The sequence below is a fragment of the Anomaloglossus baeobatrachus genome, chromosome 8 (genome assembly GCF_048569485.1).
Source record: "Anomaloglossus baeobatrachus isolate aAnoBae1 chromosome 8, aAnoBae1.hap1, whole genome shotgun sequence".
NCBI lineage: Eukaryota > Metazoa > Chordata > Amphibia > Anura > Aromobatidae > Anomaloglossus > Anomaloglossus baeobatrachus.
In genome coordinates, this window is record NC_134360.1 from 73,709,446 (window position 1) to 73,731,163 (window position 21,718).

At 42.7% G+C, this 21,718-nt stretch overlaps 2 protein-coding genes across 3 annotated transcripts in view; one reads left to right on the forward strand and one right to left on the reverse strand.

Annotated features, from left to right (window-relative positions):
- OMD (osteomodulin) overlaps window positions 1–9,952 on the reverse strand; it is a 30,212-nt gene extending 20,260 nt beyond the window's left edge. The window contains exons 1-3 of the mRNA XM_075321787.1: window positions 9,823–9,952; window positions 3,754–3,948; window positions 231–1,185 (exon numbers count right to left, since the gene is read on the reverse strand). Coding sequence (XP_075177902.1) covers window positions 231–1,164 — 934 coding nt within the window. The 5' untranslated portion in view covers window positions 1,165–1,185; window positions 3,754–3,948; window positions 9,823–9,952. The remainder of the gene's footprint in view (window positions 1–230; window positions 1,186–3,753; window positions 3,949–9,822) is intronic.
- Window positions 1–21,718, forward strand: part of LOC142249854 (centromere protein P-like) — a 389,082-nt gene that overhangs the window by 123,689 nt on the left and 243,675 nt on the right. The window lies entirely within an intron of this gene.

The following is a 21,718-nucleotide window of genomic DNA, read 5'->3' on the forward strand; positions in this document are numbered from 1 at the left end:
CTTCCCATGGTTGTCCATATCTGCAGGGCCAAATTCACTTGACTATATCTGATTTTTGCACCCTCAAAAAGGCTGATAATACATAAATGGCTTCCATGTGGGGGGTTTTTCTCACTTTCATGGACTTAAATACCATGGATTTCACATGTATTTTTATGGCATTTTTTAAAATGATTGGATATCTACACAAGCAATAAGAATGATTTCATTATTAAAGTCAAATTACTTACTTTCAAACTCATTGTCCTGCAGATACAGATGCTCCAGTGACCGGGGAACATAGAAGATGCGCTTCAGTTTGTTATGACCCAGATTCAGTTCCATAAGTTTTGGCAGATTGAACATGTACAAAGGAACCTCATCAATTTTGTTGTGTGACAACCGAATGGCAATCAGATTTGGCAAATTTGCGAAATAATCATCTGGTATCTTGGAAATTGAGTTATTCTCCAGTGACAGATACATGAGTGACGTCGGAAGGCTCGCAGGCATTGAAGACAACTTGTTGTTACAGATATTGAGTTGCATCAACTTTGTCAGCTTGCCTAGAGTTTTTCCTTTGATGTTATCAATCCGATTGTTGCAAAGGTCAAGCATGGTAACGTTGACTAAGCCCTGGAGGTCTTGATCTCTTACTTTGTTAATCTTGTTTGCCCCCAAGAACATCCTTTCCACAGAACTAGAAATCGGTGATGGAATATCTTCTAAGTCATTGTTGTTTAGGAATATTTGACTCAGGTGGGGAGATGTAGCAAATGCTCCATTGTCAATTCTGTTCGATTTCAGTTTGTTGTAACCAAGGTTAATTTCTCGTAGAGAAGTGGCGTTGATGAAGGACTTTTTTGTCACCGCTTCAATCTCATTGTGTTGTAGGTACAGCTGTTGAATGCGAGATGGTATCTGCGGGATGATTTTGAGCTTCCGATTGTCACAGTACATGGTGACTATGGATGATGGTGGACAGTAGCATTCTTTGGCACAGTCTGTGGAGTAGGGAACACTTGGAACATTATAATCTATGCTGTGTTGGAAATGGATGGGTGGCTGATATGGAGGTTCTGGTTCAGTTTCATAATCTGTGTCATAGTCATAAACTTCATACTGGCACAGTGCTTGTGGTGTAAATATCAGTGCTAGAGCCAAAAGCCGCACAAGAACATCCATGGTAGTCAAAGTTGTTGTAACCTTGGAATAAAAGAAAGGTTTTGAACTTAAGTTGAGCTGATACTATGAAGTAGGCAATTGAAATTTGTGTTTTCTACATATTGAGAGTCTAATGGGGAACGTTTGTCCATGAAGAGATTGCCAAGCCTGCGTAAGGAGACTTAAGGCCCCATCACACACAACGAGATCGCTAACGAGATCATTGCTGAGTCACAGTTTCTGTGACGCTGCAACGATCTTGCCAGCGATCTCGTTATGTGAGACACCTACCAGCGATCAGGCCCCTGCTGTGAGATCGCTAGTTGTTGCCGAATGGTCCGGACCATTTTCTTAAAAGGCGATGTCCTGCTGGGCAGGGCGCATCGCTGTGTTTGACACCTACCAATGACCTCCTAACACGGTCCCAACGCCCGCCGAGATTGTTATACAGGTCGCTGATCGTTACTGCGTTGTTGGTAAGGTCTGACTGTGTGACATCTCACCAGCGACTTCCTAGCAACTTACCACCGATTGTTATCAGGTCGTATCGTTGTCGGGATTGCTGGTAAGTCGTTGTGTGTGACTGGGCCTTTAAAGGCCAAACAATCGTCTTCTGGGAATGTAAATGTGCAAATAGCCACTTCATAAGGAAGACCACCTAATCCTACATTCGACACGTGGTCCAAAGAAGTCCTCTTCCTTCTAAAGAGGCTCTTCGCAAACTCAACATTGCTCTCAACTCTTACCCCTCCTGTAATAAAACATACCCACCATATTTTGCCTAAGACACAGTGGCTCCCTTGTACTTGTCTGTACTATTTTGGTTTTAGCTGTTTGGCTATATTACTCATGTATTTGTGTATTTGTCTTAGTGCTTTGTAGGAAACCTAAGAAAAGTTTCAGCCCTTTTGTTTGCTGCTTTTGAGGTTTATGGTCAGATTACCACAGACTCCAGAGAAAATACTGGACTGGGAATGAATGAGCTACAATTTCAGTGAAAGAAGATGTCAACTACTTACATGCAGAAAATAAGTATTTTAAGATGACCCATTGTATCTGAAGGCTATGGTCACACAGAGCGTTTTTGCAGCTTTATGTGCATGTTTTTTTATGTAAATCCATGCTAATAATAAAATGATGCTTTTACAGTACCAGCAAAGCCTATGAGATTCCAGAAATCTCATCCACACACACAAAACACTTGTGGTTATTTTTCCTGACTGAAGTGGCAACCTGCTTTGTTCTTACTGCGTTTTTGAAAGAAGCAGCATGTCAATTCTTTCAGCATTTTTTATGCATTTTTGCTGCTTTTTTTCCACCCATACAGAGCAATGAAAAGTGCAAAAATGCTGTAAAAACTCATCAAAAAACCCACCAAAACCGCAGGTTATTTCCTGCCAAGAGATGAGGTTTTTCTGCAGAAAAAAACAGCAAAAACACCTTGTGTGAACAATAGCCTAAGCCCTAAGGGTCTGTTCACTGTCTTTAAATGTTGATGATCTTATACTGTGTCATTTGTATATTTTTATCCTATAAAATGACTGGCCTTTATAAATATATAAAGGTAATAGCCATAACTGACATTCTATAAAATAGGGTTACATATAAATACTTTCGAAATTCGCAGTCATTGCAATGCATATGTCATTCAGACCTATAAATAAAACTGGAAAACAATAAAATATATAATTTTCCTAACTCCAAAATAAACACTTTTTAGTTTTAAGCTGTCGTTATTCTTTATACCCGGACATCTGAGTATTTTATTAAAGAGTGGAGTGACAAATGAAGGATGGCCCCCACAACCTCTAATATACTTTAATATGGCCCCCACGTCCCCCTATATATAGTATGATGGCCCCCACAACCTCAACCTCTTACATATTTTCATATGGCCCCCACTACCCCCTATATATAGTATGATGGCCCCTACAACCTTTTATATACTTTTTTTACGGCCCATACTTCTCCTTATATTGAATATGATGGCTCCCACAACCTCTTAAAGAGAATCTGTCACTAGGTTTTTGCCATCTAATCTGAGAGCAGCATAAGGTAAGGGCAGAGATCCTGATTCCAGCTATGTGTCACTTACTGAGCTGCTTAGTGTAGTTTTGATAGAATCACTGTTTAATCAGCAGTAGATTATCATTACAGGACTACTAGGTAGTCCAGCATATTTATGAGCTCTGAATAACTACTAGATCTGCAGCAGAGAAAGCAGTGATTTTATCAATATGACATCAAACAGCCCAGTAAGTGACACCTTGCTGGCATCAGGGTCTCTGTCTCAACATTATGCTTAGATCTGGGAGCAACAACCTGGTGACAGATTCCCTTTAAAGGTGTCCTTGCGAAAAACGACTATTATGACTGCAGACAATCCAACATCAGAACATATTAGATTAGATTGGATTTTGGCCCCCGTGCACAGATACTTAGAAAACTTGAGCCTGTTTCAATTCTTCCATAAAGCCCAGCTGTTACGCCTGGCATGGAAACAGAATTTTTCATCAAATACAGCCGTCTTGGTTGACAAGATTTTGCTATTTGCCTGTAGAAAGAATCGTCCTCCTGGTTTGTATTATAAATCTTAAATCGCGGCCGTACCTGGATAATGGAGCTCGCCGTTGTGCCTATGGAGCCTCGCTGTGTGTACCACCGGATGCTGCGGAAAATCCAGCTCTGCCTAGATGCAGAGATTTCCTTCAGTGTCTTTGAAGAAGAGCAGCAGTTCCTTTTCTGCCTTCCCAAAGCCTGAACTTAGACGCTTAAAATTATGTGTGTCCTTTCATTGTAAGTCTCCTAGAGGGGAAAAAGGAAAAAAAAAAAAGTATATGCTTTGTGATTTTGGCCGAGTTCAGTGGGTTTAATCTGTGTCCCTTCTTATTTTCGGTTTGAGGTGTGGCAAGAAATTCCCCAAAGAAAAAAAAATCTTAATAGAGGAATATGCACATAAAATGCACATTGCTCCATTGCCAGAGCATCACTCTTCCTTGCCTTTGGAGCCTACAGCTCTTTTTCCTCTAAAACTGCTAAATTGCCAAATACCTTTCTATGATTAGATATGCAGCGTTCAGAATGTCTGCTTTTCATCACCAATTTGTCTAGCATATTTTTTTTTTTTTTTACAACAAATCCAGCATTTGGGCACTTTTTGGCTATACCACCATGCCAACTTAGCACCAAAACGTTTTTTTTCCACAATTGAATGTTATAAGGGCTATGTTTGTGAAATAATAGCGGGCTAATTATTTTATCCAAGCTGTATAAACCTAGACTGGAATAGCGGAATGTCTATGTTGTCTATGGGTGCAAACGGGGAGCTGCAGAATTTTGTTGGACACTTTTTAATTGCAAATTGGGTGCTTGAGATCTTTGTTGTTTCAAAAAGTTAAAGGGAACCTGTCACCAGATTTTGGGCCTATAAGCTGCGGCCACCACCAGTGTGCTCTTATATACAGCATTCTAACATAGTGTATATGTCGCGGGCGGGGAGGACGCCGCCGCTGCTGCTGGTCGCTCGCTAACGCTCGGGTCCGGCGCTGCTGCGGCTGCTCAGTGGCTCGAGCGGTGGGCCGGATCCAGGGACTCGAGCGGCGCTCCTCGCCCGTGAGTGAAAGGGGTGGTTGGTTTGGGGGATTTAGTCCATGACGCCACCCACGGGTTGTGGTGAAGATGGGCACCACCGCTGCTGGTGACGGGGATCCCGGGAGCGATGGCAGGGAGCAGCTGGGCTGTTGTTTTCCCCCTCCGTGGGTAGAGGTCGGTGGTCCCGGGGCCCGGTGGTGTGACGGGGAGGCAGGGTTGGTGAGGTGCAGGGTTGCAGGGACAGCGCGGCGCGTTGCCGGATGGCACGGGTGTACTCACTCAGCAAGAGATGCATAAAGTCCTCGGTAAACCAAACGGCTGGATGGACGGGTCCCGAAGCCGGCTGCAGTGTCTCTCCCCGGACAGGTGATAGCGGCTGTCTTTCCCTGCACCTTGATGTACTTGTTTGACTACGATGGATCTCCAATGGTAGTCCGCTCCCCAGTGTATGGATGCCGGAGGAGCCCGTTTGCCTGCAGGCACTGGCCCTTGGGTCTCTAGCCTTAGGCGGTAGCTGTATACCCTCACGGTGTGGGCGGTTGCCTTCTATCGGGTCTTTGGCTGTTAGGAAACCCCTGGGGTTCCAGTCACATTCGGATCTGACTATTGTTGGCGGCTCCAAGCCTGGTCGGGGTCCGATGGCCCTGACTGTGTGTGCTGGCTTCACTTCGCTCCCCGGTCGGTACCGGCGGGCCGTCGCCTGACCCCGGTCCTACGGTTCCGTGTTGCTCCACCACTCCTGCAGACGGCCACCACCGTCTGCCAACCTTGCTGTCAGTGCCTGGGCCACAAACCCAGACACCCAAGTGTTTACTCCTCACACTTCAAACTCCAAACTCGTTCTCCCACTTTTCCCGCCTCAAGGCCTGTGAACTCCTCGGTGGTTGGGGCCAACCGCTTGGCTCCGCCCCACCTGTTGTGGACATCGGACACTGGAGGGAGGCAACAAGGATTTTGTGTTTGGCTAGTGTTACTGTCTAATGGGGGTGGGGGTGTATGTATGTTACCTGTGACGACCTGGCTAGTCCAGGGCGCCACATATATAAGAGCCCAGGCCGCTGTGTAGAACGTAAAAATCACTTATAATACTCACCTAAACGGTCGCTGCGGTGGAGTTGGGTCATATGGGAGTCTCCGTTCTCTAGTGCCAGAGCCTCCTCTTTCGGCCATCTTTGTCCTCCTTCTGAAGCCTGTGTGCATGACATGTCTACGTCATACACATGCGCCGGTCCCGCACAGGCGCACTACAATACTTTGATCTGACCTGCTCAGAGCAGATGAAAGTGCTCCTGCTCAGGACCTCAATGCCGGCGAGTGTGGATGACGTAGGACACATCATGCACCTTGGCTACAGAAGAAGGACGACAAAGATGGCCAAAAGAGGAGGCGCCGGCACCAGAGAACGGTGATGCCCATGTGATCCAACTCCACCACAGCGACCATTTAGGTGAGTATTATAAAGTGATTTTTACATTCTACACAGCGGCCTGGCTCTTATATACAGCATGATAGAATGCTGTATATAGGAGCTCGCTGGTGGTGGCCGCAGCTTATAGGCCCCAAATCTGGTGACAGGTTCCCTTTAAGTTATACCGCTAAAGCCTGCTTTACACCTTACGATCCAGCATACGATATCGTATGCGATCATAACCGCCCCCATCATATGTGCGGCACGTTCAATTTGTTGAATGTGCCGCACAAACGATTATTTCCCATCACACGTACTTACCCGTCCATATGACCTTGATGTGGGCGGCGAACGTCCACTTCCTGGAGTGGGAGGGACGTTCGGCGTCACATCGACGTCACGCAGCAGCCAGCCAATAGAAGCGGAGGGGCGGAGATGAGTGGGACGTAAACATCCCGCCCACCTCCTTCCTCATTGCTGGCCGGAAGCCGCAGGACGCAGGTAAGATCTGTTCATCGTTCCCGGGATGTCACACACTGCGATGTGCGCTACCCCGGGTACGATGAACAATCTGACGTTCAATTCTAGAGAAAGGTACGATGTGTATGCGATGAACATTTTACCGTTTAATCGCAATCGCACGTACCTGTCACATACTGCAATGTACCTTACGATGCCGGATGTGCGTCACTTACGACGTGACCCCGCCGACACATCGTAAGATACATTGCAGCGTGTAAAGCGGGCTTTATTCTCAATTCTTAATGTGGCTGCACAGCAGGGCTTTACTTTAAGGCTATGTGCACACGCTGCAGATTTGTTACAGAAATTTTCTGCATCAAATCTTCACCTTCTGTCAGAAAAAAAAGCATTCGGTTTTGGTGCATTTTTTTTTAATGAAGTCAATGGCTGCAATGGTTATGAAACACAGGAAAACAATGCCCCAACAATTGACATGCTGATTTTTTTTTTTCTGCAGCAAATCTGCAAGGGAAAAAAGCAACATGTGCACAACACTTCAGAAATCTCATAGACTTTGCTGACTTCAGGATAGGCATGCAGATTTTGGTGCAGATTTCTCAAAAAAATGCACCATATACGTTTTTATCACTTTTTTTTTATTCCAAAGGTATTTTTATTGAATGATTTTTAACAGTAACTGGGAAAAGGAAAGGGGAGGGGTTAGGGAACATACAAAAAGAAAAACAGACAAAAAAATACCGAACAAAAGTATTATTACCCTTTTTAGAGTCTAAATATAACAATTCACATATCACCAATTACCCTTTATCCTTTTATCTCGTTGGTTGATCTGTTTTTGACTTCAGTTTTGTCACAACACTGCAACCAAATCCTTATGCCAGCAAAGTCAATGAGAGCCCTGAAGTGTAGTGCACACGTTGAGTATTTTTTCCTCTCAGATTTGGTGCAAAAAATAATTGCAGCATGTCAATTCTTTCAGCATTTTTTAGCTGCTTTTTTGACCCATTGAATTCAATTGAAAAATGCTGAAAAAAATGTATCAAAAGTGTGCAATAAATGTGTGTTTTTTGCAGCTGCGTTTTTCCTGCCAAGAGATACAGAAATAGTGCAGAGATATCTGCAACCAAATACTCAACGTGTGCACATACCCTAAAGGAAGTTGAAGAATATCATTGTTACATTGAATAGTGGCAAACAGATTTACACACATGCTAAAGCTTAGCATTTATGGATTGTGACAATTTCCAGATTGTCAAATAACTAGAGATGAGTGGGCACTACCATGCTCGGGTGCTTGGTGCTTGTAACTAGTGATGAGTGGGCACTACCATGCTCGGGTGCTTGGTGCTTGTAACTAGTGATGAGTGAGCACTTCCATGGTCGGGTGCTCGTAACTATAGATGAGCGGGCACTACCATGCTCGGGTGCTCGTAAGTAGTGATGAGCGAGCACTATCATGGTCGGGTACTCGTAACTAGTGATGAGTGGGCACTACCATGCTCAGGTGCTTGGTACTCGTAACTAGTGATGAGTGGGCACTACCACGCTCGGTTGTTTGGTACTCTTAACAAGCAGTTGGATGCTCAGGTGGGTATGACTCGTGTACATGAGTATAATGGAAGTCAATGGGGGACTCAAGCATTTTTCCTGGAATTCTTCTTGAAAACTGCTAGTCCCCCATTGACTTCCATTATACTCATGTACACGAGTCATACCCACCCGAGCATCCAACTGCTTGTTAAGAGTACCAAACAACCGAGCGTGGTAGTGCCCACTCATCACTAGTTATAAGCACTCGAACATGGTAGTGCCCGCTCATCACTAACAGTTATGAGCACCAAGCACCCGAACTTGGATACTCGAATCGTGACCATCCAAGCATCCATCTGCTCTTTACGATTACCATCAAAGTTAGATAATAGTATAATGCTATAAGCATACCGAAAAACATTGAAGCATACAATGAAAAATGCCACTTGCTAACTTGAAAGTGTGAATAATGAAATGCATACCTGCCATGAATATTAGGATAAGGAGATATTTAGCAATCGCATTGATCAATGTAACTGAGCCCCAAAACCTTGTCAAGGTATATCTCTATATTGGGGTCCCTAGCTCTATGACCCTAACTTTGTGTCATCTCATTGCAATTAAAAACTGCTGTGTGTGGAGAGGGGTAACCAAGGACTTTCTTATATAGGAGATGGAAAAAGCATGGCCGAAAGGGGCGGAGCTGTGTTCACATTCAGAAAAAAAAAACCTTCATAATACTAAATAGGATAACTGAAGTGAGCACTAATATATATTCTGAGTGCAAGCCAAAAAAAATACATAGTACATAAGGATAAGGCTGCACATCAAAGTTAGATAATAGTATAATGCTATAAGCATACCGAAAAACATTGAAGCATACAATGAAAAATGCCACTTGCTAACTTGACGTTATCCTATTTAGTATTTATGAAGTTTTTTTTCTGAATGTGAACACAGCTCCGCCCCTTTCGGCCATGTTTTTTCCATCTCCTATTTAAGAAAGTCCTTAGTTACCCCTCTCCACACACAGCAGTTTTTAATTGCAATGAGATGACACACAGTTAGGGTCATAGAGCTTAGGGACCCCAATATAGAGATATACCTTGACAAGGTTTTGGGGCTCAGTTACATTGATCAATGCGATTGCTAAATATCTCCTTTTTCCTAATATTCATGGCAGGTATGCATTTCATTATTCATACTTTCAAGTTAGCAAGTGGCATTTTTCATTGTCTGCTTCAATGTTTTGTGCAGCCTTATCCTTATGTACTATGTATTTTTTTGGCTTGCACTATATATATATTAGTGCTCACTTCAGTTATCCTATTTAGTCTTTACGATTACCAAGCATGGTAGTCCTCAGACATCACTTCAAACAATATAACCATACACAACAAAAGCAAAGCAATGAGCTGAAGCATAAGTTGGTATACGTGCACAGGTTAGGACCACGTTCACACTGTGGCCATTTCACAGACAAAACCCAAGAAAAGAAAAAAAAATGAGCATATGCCCTGTAGTAAGTAAAAAGTAATAGTACATGCACTATTTTGATCAAAAAGCATAAAAGCCACTCAACCATAACGAGGTGTACCCACCTATAGTTTAATACTATCTCAAGTATTAAAACCTCAGTGGTATGAAAAAATATTTAAAAAAATTACCTTACTAAGTGGAGATCCAATCTTTTCTATGTTCTTCTCAATTATTTTGTAGCCATACTGTTAGGTCCGGAATAAATTCTTTGTGATGAGTCGAGCTCCTTGGGTTTCTTTACAACAATACGATTACATGTAGACGAAAGTATGAAATAAAAAAAAAATAAATAAATAAAGCCCTCATCAATGACTTATGTCTTTTTAGATGTAGCATAGGAGGAAACCCTGTCCAATGTTTGGTTGGAATTACTGGAAGATCTTTTTTTTTTTTTTTTCATCTGCTATGATTGGTAATTGTAGGTGGCTTGCCTGTGCAGGTTTTTATGACCGAGAAGCATGTTCATTAAACCAAGGTAAAATATTGCAAGAATGTGCTTTGTTTCGGTTGAAATAGAGAAGCTTCACAATTTTAAAGATTTCTCATGATAAATTATCATTTTTCTATATCATACCAACATGCTGTGCTTTTTGTAAACACTAAGGGGCACTTTACACACTACGACATCACAAGCCGATGCTGCGATGCCGAGCGCGATAGTCCCCGCCCCCGTCGCAGCAGCGATATCTTGTGATTGCTGCCGTAGCGAACATTATCGCTACGGCAGCTTCACATGCACTCACCTGCCCTGCGACGTCACTCTGGCCGGCGAACCGCCTCCTTACTAAGGGGGCAGGTCGTGCGGCGTCACAGCGACGTCACACGGCAGGCGGACAAAAGAAGTGGAGGGGTGGAGATGAGCGGGACGTAAACATCCCGCCCACCTTCTTCCTTCCGCATAGCTGGCGTGAGCCGCAGGACGCATGTAGATGTTCCTCGCTCCTGCGGCTTCACACACAGCGATGTGTACTGCCGCAGGAACAACATCGTACCGTTGCAGCAGCTAAATTATAGAAATGTCGGACCCTACACCGATGATACGATTACGCCGCTTTTGCGCTCGTTAATCGTATCATTAAGGATTTACACACTACGATATCGACAGCGACGCTGGATGTGCGTCACTTTCGATTTGACCCCACCGACATCGCACCTGCGATATTGTAATGTGCAAAGTACCCCTAAGGCTATGGGCGCATGTTGTGTATTTCTGCACCATTTCTGCATTTCTTGGCAGAAAAAATACAGCACAAAAACTCTCCATCCATAAATAGACTGGATTGAGCATATATTGTTCTAAAACCCCTGTGCTCAGTATGGACAGCACCTTTCAGGATGTGTAAACTGCCCTTCTGAACTGTGCACTGATAACAAGCTGGATGGTCCCTCTCCTCTTCAATCTGCAGGACACTGTGTCGATATGTTCCATAAAGAATTTCAAATTTTGATTCCTCTGACCACAGAACAATTTTCAATTTTGCCAAGGGAATCTGTCAACAGGTATTTGCTCCCCCATATGAGAGCAGCATAATGTAGCGACAGAGACCCTGATTCCATCGATGTATCACTTACTGAGCTGTTTGCTGTCATTTTGATAAAATCAATGTTTTCTCTGCTGCAGATTTAGCAGGTATACAGAGCTGATGCATGTGCTGGACTAGCTTTAAGGCCTGTTTCACACATCAGTGAAAAACACAGACGTTTTTCATTGACTTGTTAAACACACATATGTCCCTCCGTGTGCCATTATTCACGGCACACATGGGTGAAAAAAACCTAAAAAATGAAATATGCATAACTGTTATGAATAATAGGAATATAAGAGATGTTTAGCCATTGTATTGATCAATGCAAAAGAGCCCCAAAACCAACGCCAAGGTAATCTCTATTTTTGGGGTCCCTAACCTTTGTGTAACCTCACCTGCAGTTAAAAAACTTGCTCTGTATGGGAAGCAACGGACCAAGCTATATATGTGTATACAATAGGTCCTAGCCACTTTGTAACCAGTTTTTCAGTATGCTTCGGGTTATTGTCCATTTGGAAGACCTATTTCCACCCAAGGTTTATGCTCCTGGTGATGTCTTCAGATGTTACTTCAGTATTGCCACATAATCTTCTATCCTCATGATGTCATCTATTTTGTGAAGTACACCTGTCCCTCCTGCAGAAAAACAACCCCACAACATTATGCTGCCACCCCTGTGTTTCATAGTTGGGATGGTGTTCTTAGTCTTCAAAGCTTCTCCTTTTCCTCCAAACGTAACAATGGTCATAATGGCCAAACAGTTCAATTTTAGTTTTGTCAGACCCCAGGCCGTGTCTTCAAAAATTAAGGTCTTTGTTCCTGTGTGTATTTGCAAACATTATTCTGGCTTTTTATGTTTCTTTTGGCGTAATGGCCTCTTCCTGGCAGAGTGGCCTTTCAGCCCATGTTGATACAGTACTTATTTCACTGTGGATAATGACCAATCTTACCAGTTTCCGCCAGCATCTTCACAAGCACAAGGTCTTTTGCTTTAATTCTTGAGTTGATATGCACATGTCTGACCAAAGCATGTTCATCTCTGGTACACAGAACCCTTCTCTTTCTTGAGCGGTATGATGTCTGGACATTCCCATCTTGATTGCAGTTGCTTATAGTTGTTTGTACAGATGAATGAGGCACCTTCGGGTATCTGGAAATTGCACCCAAAGATGAACCAGACTTGTGAAAGTCCACATTTCTCTTCCTGAGATCTTGGCTGATTTCATTTGACTTTCCCGTGATGCTACACAAAGAAGCAGTGTGTTTCAGGTGTGCATTAAAATACACCCACAGGTTTGCCGCTTATTAACTCAGATGTTGCCAATAAACCTATCAGAAACTTCCAAACACATGACATCATCATATGGGCTGTCCTATATTGTTTAAAGGCATAGTACTCTTAATAATAATAGTGTGTGTGTGTGTGTGTGTGTGTGTGTGTGTGTGTGTGTCTGTGTGTGTGTGTGTGTGTGTGTATATAATATATACATATACACACACATATACATAAACTCAAAATATGTATCTATTGGTCACTATACAAGACCTATATGAAAAAGTGATCATGGAAACCACCTAATATACATAAAGCTCAACGAAAGACAGTGGTATTGATCCAATGTATTTAAAAATATTTTTAATTTTATTTATATAAATTTAAAACATAATTAAAATAAGCAAGCGGTTCACAGTATAAGGGAGATCACAATCAAGACAGAATCTAAATGCAATGATTACATTCAGTAATTATAAAGCCTAAATAGGGTAATGAAACACAGGGAGAGTCTTATACATATAATGCATATAGTGATTAAATAGTTAAACTTTCCCAATATAGGGGGTTACACTATAACGTTAGTAAGTTGCAGCCTGTGTTTCTCCCTTTAGACGTTGTTACATTAGTCTGCACAGCTTCAGTCAAACAGTTATCATTAAGATTACATGAGATTACTAACCAGTTGGCTGTCAGATTGTGTTACACCCAAGCGTCCCGATGCGCGTTTCACCTCTTCATCAGGGAACGTATTACTCAAATATGTATAATATACTCATACAAGGAACCGATGAAATAAATATTGAACATGTCACCAGTTTTCTAGGTAAATATATTTCAAAAGGTGTTATTGACATGAATTTCTTCCACATCAGCTGTCCATAATAACCCATCCAATCCACACAGGCTAAGGGGTACTTTGCACGCTGCGACATCACAAGCCGATGCTGCGATGTCGAGCGCGATAGTCCCCGCCCCCGTCGCAGCAGCGATATCTTGTGATTGCTGCCGTAGCGAACATTATCACTACGTCAGCTTCACAGGCACTCACCTGCCGTGCAACGTCGCTCTGGCCGGCGAACCGCCTCCTTACTAAGGGGGCGGGTCGTGCGGCGTCACAGCGACGTCACACGGCAGGCGGCCAATAGAAGCAGAGGGGCGGAGATGAGCGGGATGTAAACATCCCGCCCACCTTCGTCCTTCCACATTGCAGCCGGGACGCAGGTAAGGTGATGTTCCTCGTTCCTGCGGCAGCACACATCGCTGTGTATAAAGCCACATCGTACCGTAGCGGCTGCAAAATTATGGAAATGTCGGACCCTACACTGATCATACGATAACGACGCTTTTGCGCTTGTTAATCGTATGTAAAAGGCTTTACACACTACGATATCGACTGCGACGCCGGATGTGCGTCACTTTCGATTTGACACCACCGACATCACATCTGCGATGTCGTAGTGTGCAAAGCCCGCCTAAGAAATCAAACCATAGATGTCCATAAATTAAGTTATATTAAATAATGAGAAATGGCACAGGGAAAATTTATTGAACACACAAAGAAAGAGAGGTACAAAAAGCCATGGAAAGTCTTTGCACCTGCTGAAATCTATCAGTTATTAGAAAGTAATCCTGCACTTAGTGAAAAGTAATATCACCTGGCTTAACTAATAGCCTATACAGTGGGTACGGAAAGTATTCAGACTCCTTTAAATTTGTCACTTTGTTTCATTGCAGCCATTTGGTAAATTGAAAAAAGTAATTTTTTATTTCATTAATGTGCACTCTTCACCCCATCTAGACAGAAAAAAACAAAAGTAGAAATTTTTGCAAATTTTTTAAACAAGAAAAATTGAAATATCACATGGTCATAAGTATTCAGACCCTTTGCTCAGACACTCATATTTGTCACATGCTGTCCATTTCCTTGTGATCCTCCTTGAGATGGTTCTACTCCTTCAGTGTAGTCCAGCTGTGTTTAAGTAAGCTGAGGACTTGATTTGGAAAGGCACACACCTGTCTATATAAGACCTCACAGCACACAGTGCATGTCATACCAAATGGTAATCATGAGGTCAAAGGAACTGCCCAAGGAGCTCAGAGACAGAATCGTGGCAAGGCACAGATCTGGCTAAGGTTATAAAAGAATTTCTGCAGTACTCAAGAGTCCTAAGAGCACAGTGGCCTCCATAATCCTTAAAAGGAAGATGTTTTGGACCACCAGAACTCTTCCTAGACCTGGCCGTCCAGCCAAACTGAATACTTGTGGGAGAAAAGCCTTGGTGAGAGAAGTAAAGAAGAACCCCAAGATCACTGTGGCTGACCTCCAGAGATGCAGTAGGGAGATGGGAGAAAGTTCCACAAAGTCAGCTATCACTGCAGTCCTCCACCAGTCGGGCCGTTATGGCAGAGTGGTCCAACGAAAGCCTCTCCTCAGTGCAAGACATATGAAAGCCTGCATAGAGTTTGCAATAAAACACATGAAGGACTCTCAGACTATGAGCCAATAAGATTCTCTGGTCTGATGAGACGAAGATAAAAAAAACTTTTTGGTGATAATTCTAAGCAGTATGTGTAAAGAAAACCAGGCACTGCTCATCACCTGCCCAATACAATCCCAACAGTGAAACATGGTGGTAGCAGCATCATACTATGGTGGGGTTTTTCAGCTGCAGGGACAGGATGGCTAGTTTCAATTGAAGGAAAGATGAATACGGCCAAGTACAGAGATATCCTGGAAGAAAATCTCTTTCAGAGTGCTCTGGACCTCAGACTTGGCTCAAGGTCCACCTTCCAACAAGACAATGACCCTATGTCAGATCCACTATGTACCCAGAATCACAGGCAGTTCTGAGTGCATATTTCTAATCCCTGCCTGACTGTCCCTGTATCTAGTAGCAAAGATGAAGAGATCTTTAGAAAAAGTATTTCTAAAGATCCTTTATGATATGCTAATGAGTGCAGGGACTATTCACAAGTGCATTATTTCTCCCAACTACTGTAGTCCACCCTCTTAGCATGTTAGCACACCCACAGGGGCGTGCTAACATGCTCTTCATTGCCCAGCGTCATTGGCGGTGATGCACATATCTGTGTCCGTTGTCACCACCTCAGATGCTGGGTTTAGGCTCAGTGTGCATGATCAGAAGTCCATGTGCACCAGACCTCTCTTAAGCTGGGACGCGTACACCCAGCTTCATAGTGCGCATGACCGGAAGTGCCAGGACGTCTGATTCTGATCATCCGTACTTACCCTAAACTCTGCATCTGAGGCGGTGACAACCAACACGGGTATATGTGTCACCGCCGATGACGCAGGGCATTGAATAGCATGTTAGCATGCCCCTGTGGGTATGCAAATATGTAAGAGGGCGGACTAGTTGGGGGAATTAACACCCTTGTGACTAGTCCCTGCGTTCATTAACATATCATAAAGGATCTTTAAAAATATTTTTTCCAAAGATCTCTATGCTACTTTATGCTGGGATGGTTAGGCAGGGTTTAGCAATATGCACCTAGAACTGTTCGTGGTTCTAGATGCATATTGGACCTGACAGGTTTCCCTTAAAGAAGTAGATCCTACCTTTGGTGTAGCATGATGGAGGATCCATAATGTTGTGAGGCTGTTTTGCTGCTTCTAGAAGGCCTTGACCCTGTTACAAGAACAATAAAATCCCAAACTTCTTACAGCATTTTAGACAAAACTGTGCTCCCAAGTGTAAGAAAACTAGGTGTTTGAGTTTTTGAGACGTCTTTTGCATCCATGCTGGATGTTTATTTTCAGACAGCGCTGGCTTGTGGAACAACATGTAAGGAGGTGACAGCATGTTAAATAGGTGGATGTAATAAAATTCTTTTTTTTTTAGTTAGTGGAAGAACTAATTTGAAAACTAAAAGGATGACTTTTATTCTTGCTCCATCCCCTGCAAGGCTGTGTGGTTAGTTTGAAGTGTAAATTTGGGCTGATAGACTCTGTTTTACCTCCAGCCAAGTGGCACGCTGGCTCCTCTTTACTCTGCAATGGAACAACTTATTTTATGGCAAACATCTGCAGGAACCAGACGATTAATTAATGTGATCTTCCGGTCTCTCCAGTCCTGTTACAATACATTGTGCATTATTTATTTATACAGTTCTTGTTTCACATGTAGCAACATTTTTCACCACCCAGTACACATTCTAATTAATTACAACAGTATCTATTCCCTGTGGAGCACAGAATTTAAGCTCCAAATTTCGCACAGAAGTACAGGTTTTATGTAATATCCAAAGTTATTTTAGGATTGTACAGTAGAATTTGATGCAGACTTCACCTTCCTTAGTAGAGTAGATGCAGTCTGTGTTGAACAAATGCTACTCGAGTAGTGCAAGCTTCAGATATTAACATCCACATCATGTTCTCAATTCAGTGTGGATTTTTTTCTGCTGTATTTTACTAGCAAGTTGTAATACTTGCGTGGCGAGCAAGAGGTTAGGGGATCCACTGGACCAAAGGTACCGATCACTGGCCTAGAACTGCTTCCGAATTTTCCCTAAAGCTATAGAAGGTAGACGACAGAGGGCAGCACCAAGGCTTCAACGGTACGTCTGTAGATGGTGCCATGGATACACATATTCCCTGGTTGGAGAAGCAGCAGCAGCCGGCATGAATAGTTCCAGCATCAGCAGCAGATCTCATAGGAACGGCCGTTGTAGATAGTTGCGGCAGCAGATATCATAGGAGGTTCCAGAGAGGATACTTGCTGCAGTGGGTATCGTAGGAGCGGTCGGTGTGGGTAGTTGCAACAGGAGCAGACTTGATATGCACTGAAACACAGTCAGGAATTAGGAACAGCATGCAGCATAGTAACAGTAGCGGCAGCACAAGGGACCTGAAAATTAGCAATGCATTGCACTCATTGCCCAGGCACCTTCCTTAAGGGGAAAGTGCCTTTAAATATCTGCTGAGAGGCACTTCCGGCTCAGGGCATACTGGCCCTTTAAGACAAGGGGCATGTACGTGTGCACAGCCTACAGGCACTCCCAGTAGGCCGGTGTTGGGTGCACAGGCCCTAGGATACAGCAGCAGGAACCAGTGACGGAGCAGTCACCGCTAGGTAGCCAGGACAGTGAGTGTACAGGCAACTCCGCTGGGGAAGGGGGGCAGGCCAGCATAGAGACGCTGGTACGGGCATTACAGAAGTCTTCAAAGGCTCATTCACCTGCATTATACAGTCATAACAATCTTATAGCACATAAGCTATGTAGGGTATTTTATATATCGAGACTTACAGAAGCACTAGTATCAGTAAGAAAATGGCAGGAAAATGGCCATGGCCAAGAAGGGTATCCGTGCACTATCCCTTTTTAATGGGACCTGGTCTTCTGATACCTGGGACATCAACCAGAAATTAAGAGTTATTGCAGCCATGTATGTTTTACTATAAAACGCTGCTGTGTTTAAGAGAACATACTTTTAATAGCTGCTGTTGACTGAGCCATGCTGTGCACGTAGGCAGAGACCTGTCAGTCACCATCAGCGGGTGGGGAGAAACCATTGGGGACCTACTTGTATTACTAATTACTAGTGTGGCTCGGTCCTCGGCTTCGATTAAAAAATATGTTTTTCTCTGAAACGCCACAATGTTTCAGAGTGAAACATACCTGGCTGTGATCACACAGCCTTTGTCTGATACAAGCTGCAGATGGTTTGGGCACTATATATCAGCTGACAGGCTCCCTTTAAGAGGTCAGTGTCTTGCACCAACAAGAAAAAGGATGCAAAAACATAGAAATGTGATTGAATGTTCCTAGAGATACTGTTGATGGGCAATACAGGGTAATATTGTGGTACCGTGTTAGCCAGAAAAATCAGTTGAAATACTATGTCCCAAGAATGACAAAAGTATTTTAGGAGTGATACCTTTATAGGCTAACCAGAAAAATCATATTAGCAAGCTTTCAGAACACACAGGCTCCTTCTTCAGGCAAATTACAAATGAATTACTGAGACAAAACACAACATGTTGTGTTTGGTCTCAGTAATTAATTTGTAATTTTCCTGAAGAAGGAGCCTGTGTGTTCTGAAAGCTTGCTAATATGATTTTTCTGGTTAGCCTATAAAGGTATCACTCCTAAAATACTTTTGTCATTCTTGGGACATAGTATTTCAATAGAGATACTGTTGGAAGCATAGTTCACAAATGAAATGTTACAGGAGCACTGGCTATATTACATGGACAGGGCAGAAGATAAGTATCACTGCCTACCAACAGATTCTTTTGTAAGCAGATGATTAAAAACCTTCGAGTGACTCAAAAAGATCTTGAGTAATATTTGGAGGAGGCAAGCACTAAGGTTTCAGTTAGAACAATAGAGTGCATACTAAATGCTGGTGGCCTCCATGCCTGAAGATGGACACCACCTTTACTGACCCAAAAGTACAAGAAATGTCATCTCCAGGATGCTTAAAATCATATAAATAAGACACAGATGTTTTGAGTGTGTTCTGTAGAGTCATGAAACAAAACTAGAACTTAGGTTTAAGTGAAGCATGGAGGTGGCTCAGTGATGTTCTGGGGCTGCTTTGCTTTATTTGGCACTGGAAAACTGCAGCATGTGGAGGGCAAGTTTCAGGAGCTCTTTGGGGAAAACTTTGGATCTTCTATGAGGAAGCTGAAGCCTTTCCATCATTTGTCCTTTAACAGGACACTTATTGCATTTAGTCCAACAAAACTTAGTTTCAGAAGTCCTGGTAGATTCAGGAGTGGCGTTTACAGTGGCCTGACTGGACATCATAGAAATTCTTTGATTGGATTTCAAGTAGGTGGTTGCAGCAAACCCAAGAATATTAGTGATGGAGACCATTACCCAAGAGACTAGGTTGATTCCTCAGGAATGCTGCCAAATGCTGGTGTCTGGCTGTGCATCGGGTATGTAGCAGGTCACAACAGCTAAAGGGGCTCTATTAAGTAGTGAAGACAATTGTTATTGAGGAATTAAATAATTTTGAAACTGCAGTGGTCATTCAAAGGGGCATTGTCACGATTCCTCAGCTCAGTGCATCTAGGACACAATGAGTGACTGTTGCTGTGATGTCGGGGCTTGCTGAGCTGTCAGTTTGGTGAGTGACAGCTCAGCCATCAAATTTAGTACTGGGTTGTGCTGAGCTGTCGTTGTGTTGTTGCTCAGTAGTCCAAACTGATCCTGGGAGGTGCTGGGTTCTTCAGGTTATTGCCCAGCTTTCCCTTTTCCAGTGATTGCCCAGCTACTTAGCTGAGCAGTTTCTCCTAAAACTCTGCCAGTTGTAGCATTCTATTCAAGTGGTGTTGTTTGACCTGTCTGCCTATGATCTATTGCTGCCTGACCTTGGACCTAGTTCTGACTATCCGTTTCTTTAGGCTCTGTGCTATTATCCGCTACTCTCCAGGTATTCTAACTTTGGACCGTGACCTTACTATGCCTTTATTTATCCCCTTAATCCCTGATATGCTCTCCAGTTCTCTGACCCCGAAACGCTTGTCATCAGTGACTAGCACCACATGAATTTTTTAGGTTGAATTTGGAGAAACTGCTTAAATTAGTTGTGTTGAAGTATTTATATTGATCTTAAAATACTTGCCCAGCACACATCACAAACATATTCGGTGCTTAATGTTCACACATCGGATTTTAGACACATGTCAATCACACATTAGATACTGTACGCATATCACACAATGATTAAAGGGGTTGTCCCACAAACAAAGTACATTTTCATCATAAGATCCTAAATCGTGAAATGGAGGAGTAAAGATGAGACATTATAGAGTCTCACCTTCAAAAGTTGTGTCACAATAAACTGCACAAAGTATGGGTCCCACAGCTCCTGCAGCCCCACGTGTAAGTAGAGGAAACCGATGAAGAGACTGGGTGTTGATACCACGCCACCGTTCTAAAGATGATTCCAGATATATTAATGAAAGGGATTTACTTCTATGTGTTTCGGATAGCCACCCTTCTTCTTCAGGAAAAATCCCGTTTTTTCCTGAAGGAGAGGGTGGCTCTCCGAACCGCATAGAAATAACTATCTATATATATATATATATATATATATATATATATATATATATATATATATATATATATATATATATATATATATATATATATATATATATCACTTTTACCATTATATCTGGAATCATCTTTACAACGGCGGCACTGCATCAACACCCAGGCTCCATCAGTTTCCAATCATTAGATCTTGGAATACAAAAGAAGTTCCACAATTGGATGTGTTAAAAAAAAAATATGTTCCTGTGCTGAGATAATCTTATATATGTGTTCCTGAAAAAAAAGAGGAAGCTCACCAGACTGTATGTAGCAGTTTCAGTCCTTGAGATGGGAAATGGGTGCCAGATCCTCTGGTAAGGAGTCGATCAGAATAGTAGAAATGAAGGCGTATAGTTACGGCATCTTCCAAGGAGCTATGAGTTTAAAAAAAAAAATCTGTATACAAAGCATTTTAAAAACACTAATAAGAACTGCAGCATATTAATACCTGACGCGTTTATGGCGCACAAACATATGCCCTTAGATATAGGAATGCCTCACTACCATGTACTGTGTAATGGCCGTGTCTGACCGTACAGGGACATGGTTTGTTCATACCACATCTCCTGGGCAGAGGAGGAAGTAACAAAAAGTATACAGACATTACAGTACAGGATCACAGCTTATTCTTTCTTTGGGGTAAAACATTTTACTGCCTGTTTAAAAAAAAATGATGGATGTCACAGAAAAATGTTTTTCTCATATAATAAAAAATCTATTGTGGTCCCATGCTTGCCTGTCTGTACACTCTCTTTTGCTTCCTCCTCTGCCCAGGAGATGTGATATGATCAGACCATGTCCCTGTACGGTCAGACACAGCCATTACACAGTAGGGACATTATTATTATTCCAAGATCTATTAATTTAAAATGTACTTTGTTCATGGAAAAAACCCTTTAGGTATTGTATTCCTAGATAACCTGTTTGCAGAAAGTTTCTAATGTTGGAATGACTTTTACACTTGTAAATAGCTGGATACATGTTGACCACATCACATATAAATTTGCTACAAAACTATAGACGTGTTTCCCATGTAACTCACACACTACATACAAGCTATGCACTCACTTATTAGTCACTTGCTGCATTCACACACCCTTGTCTTTTGTTATACCTGTATTTTTCTCTGTCATTCGTTTTGCACTTTTTTTT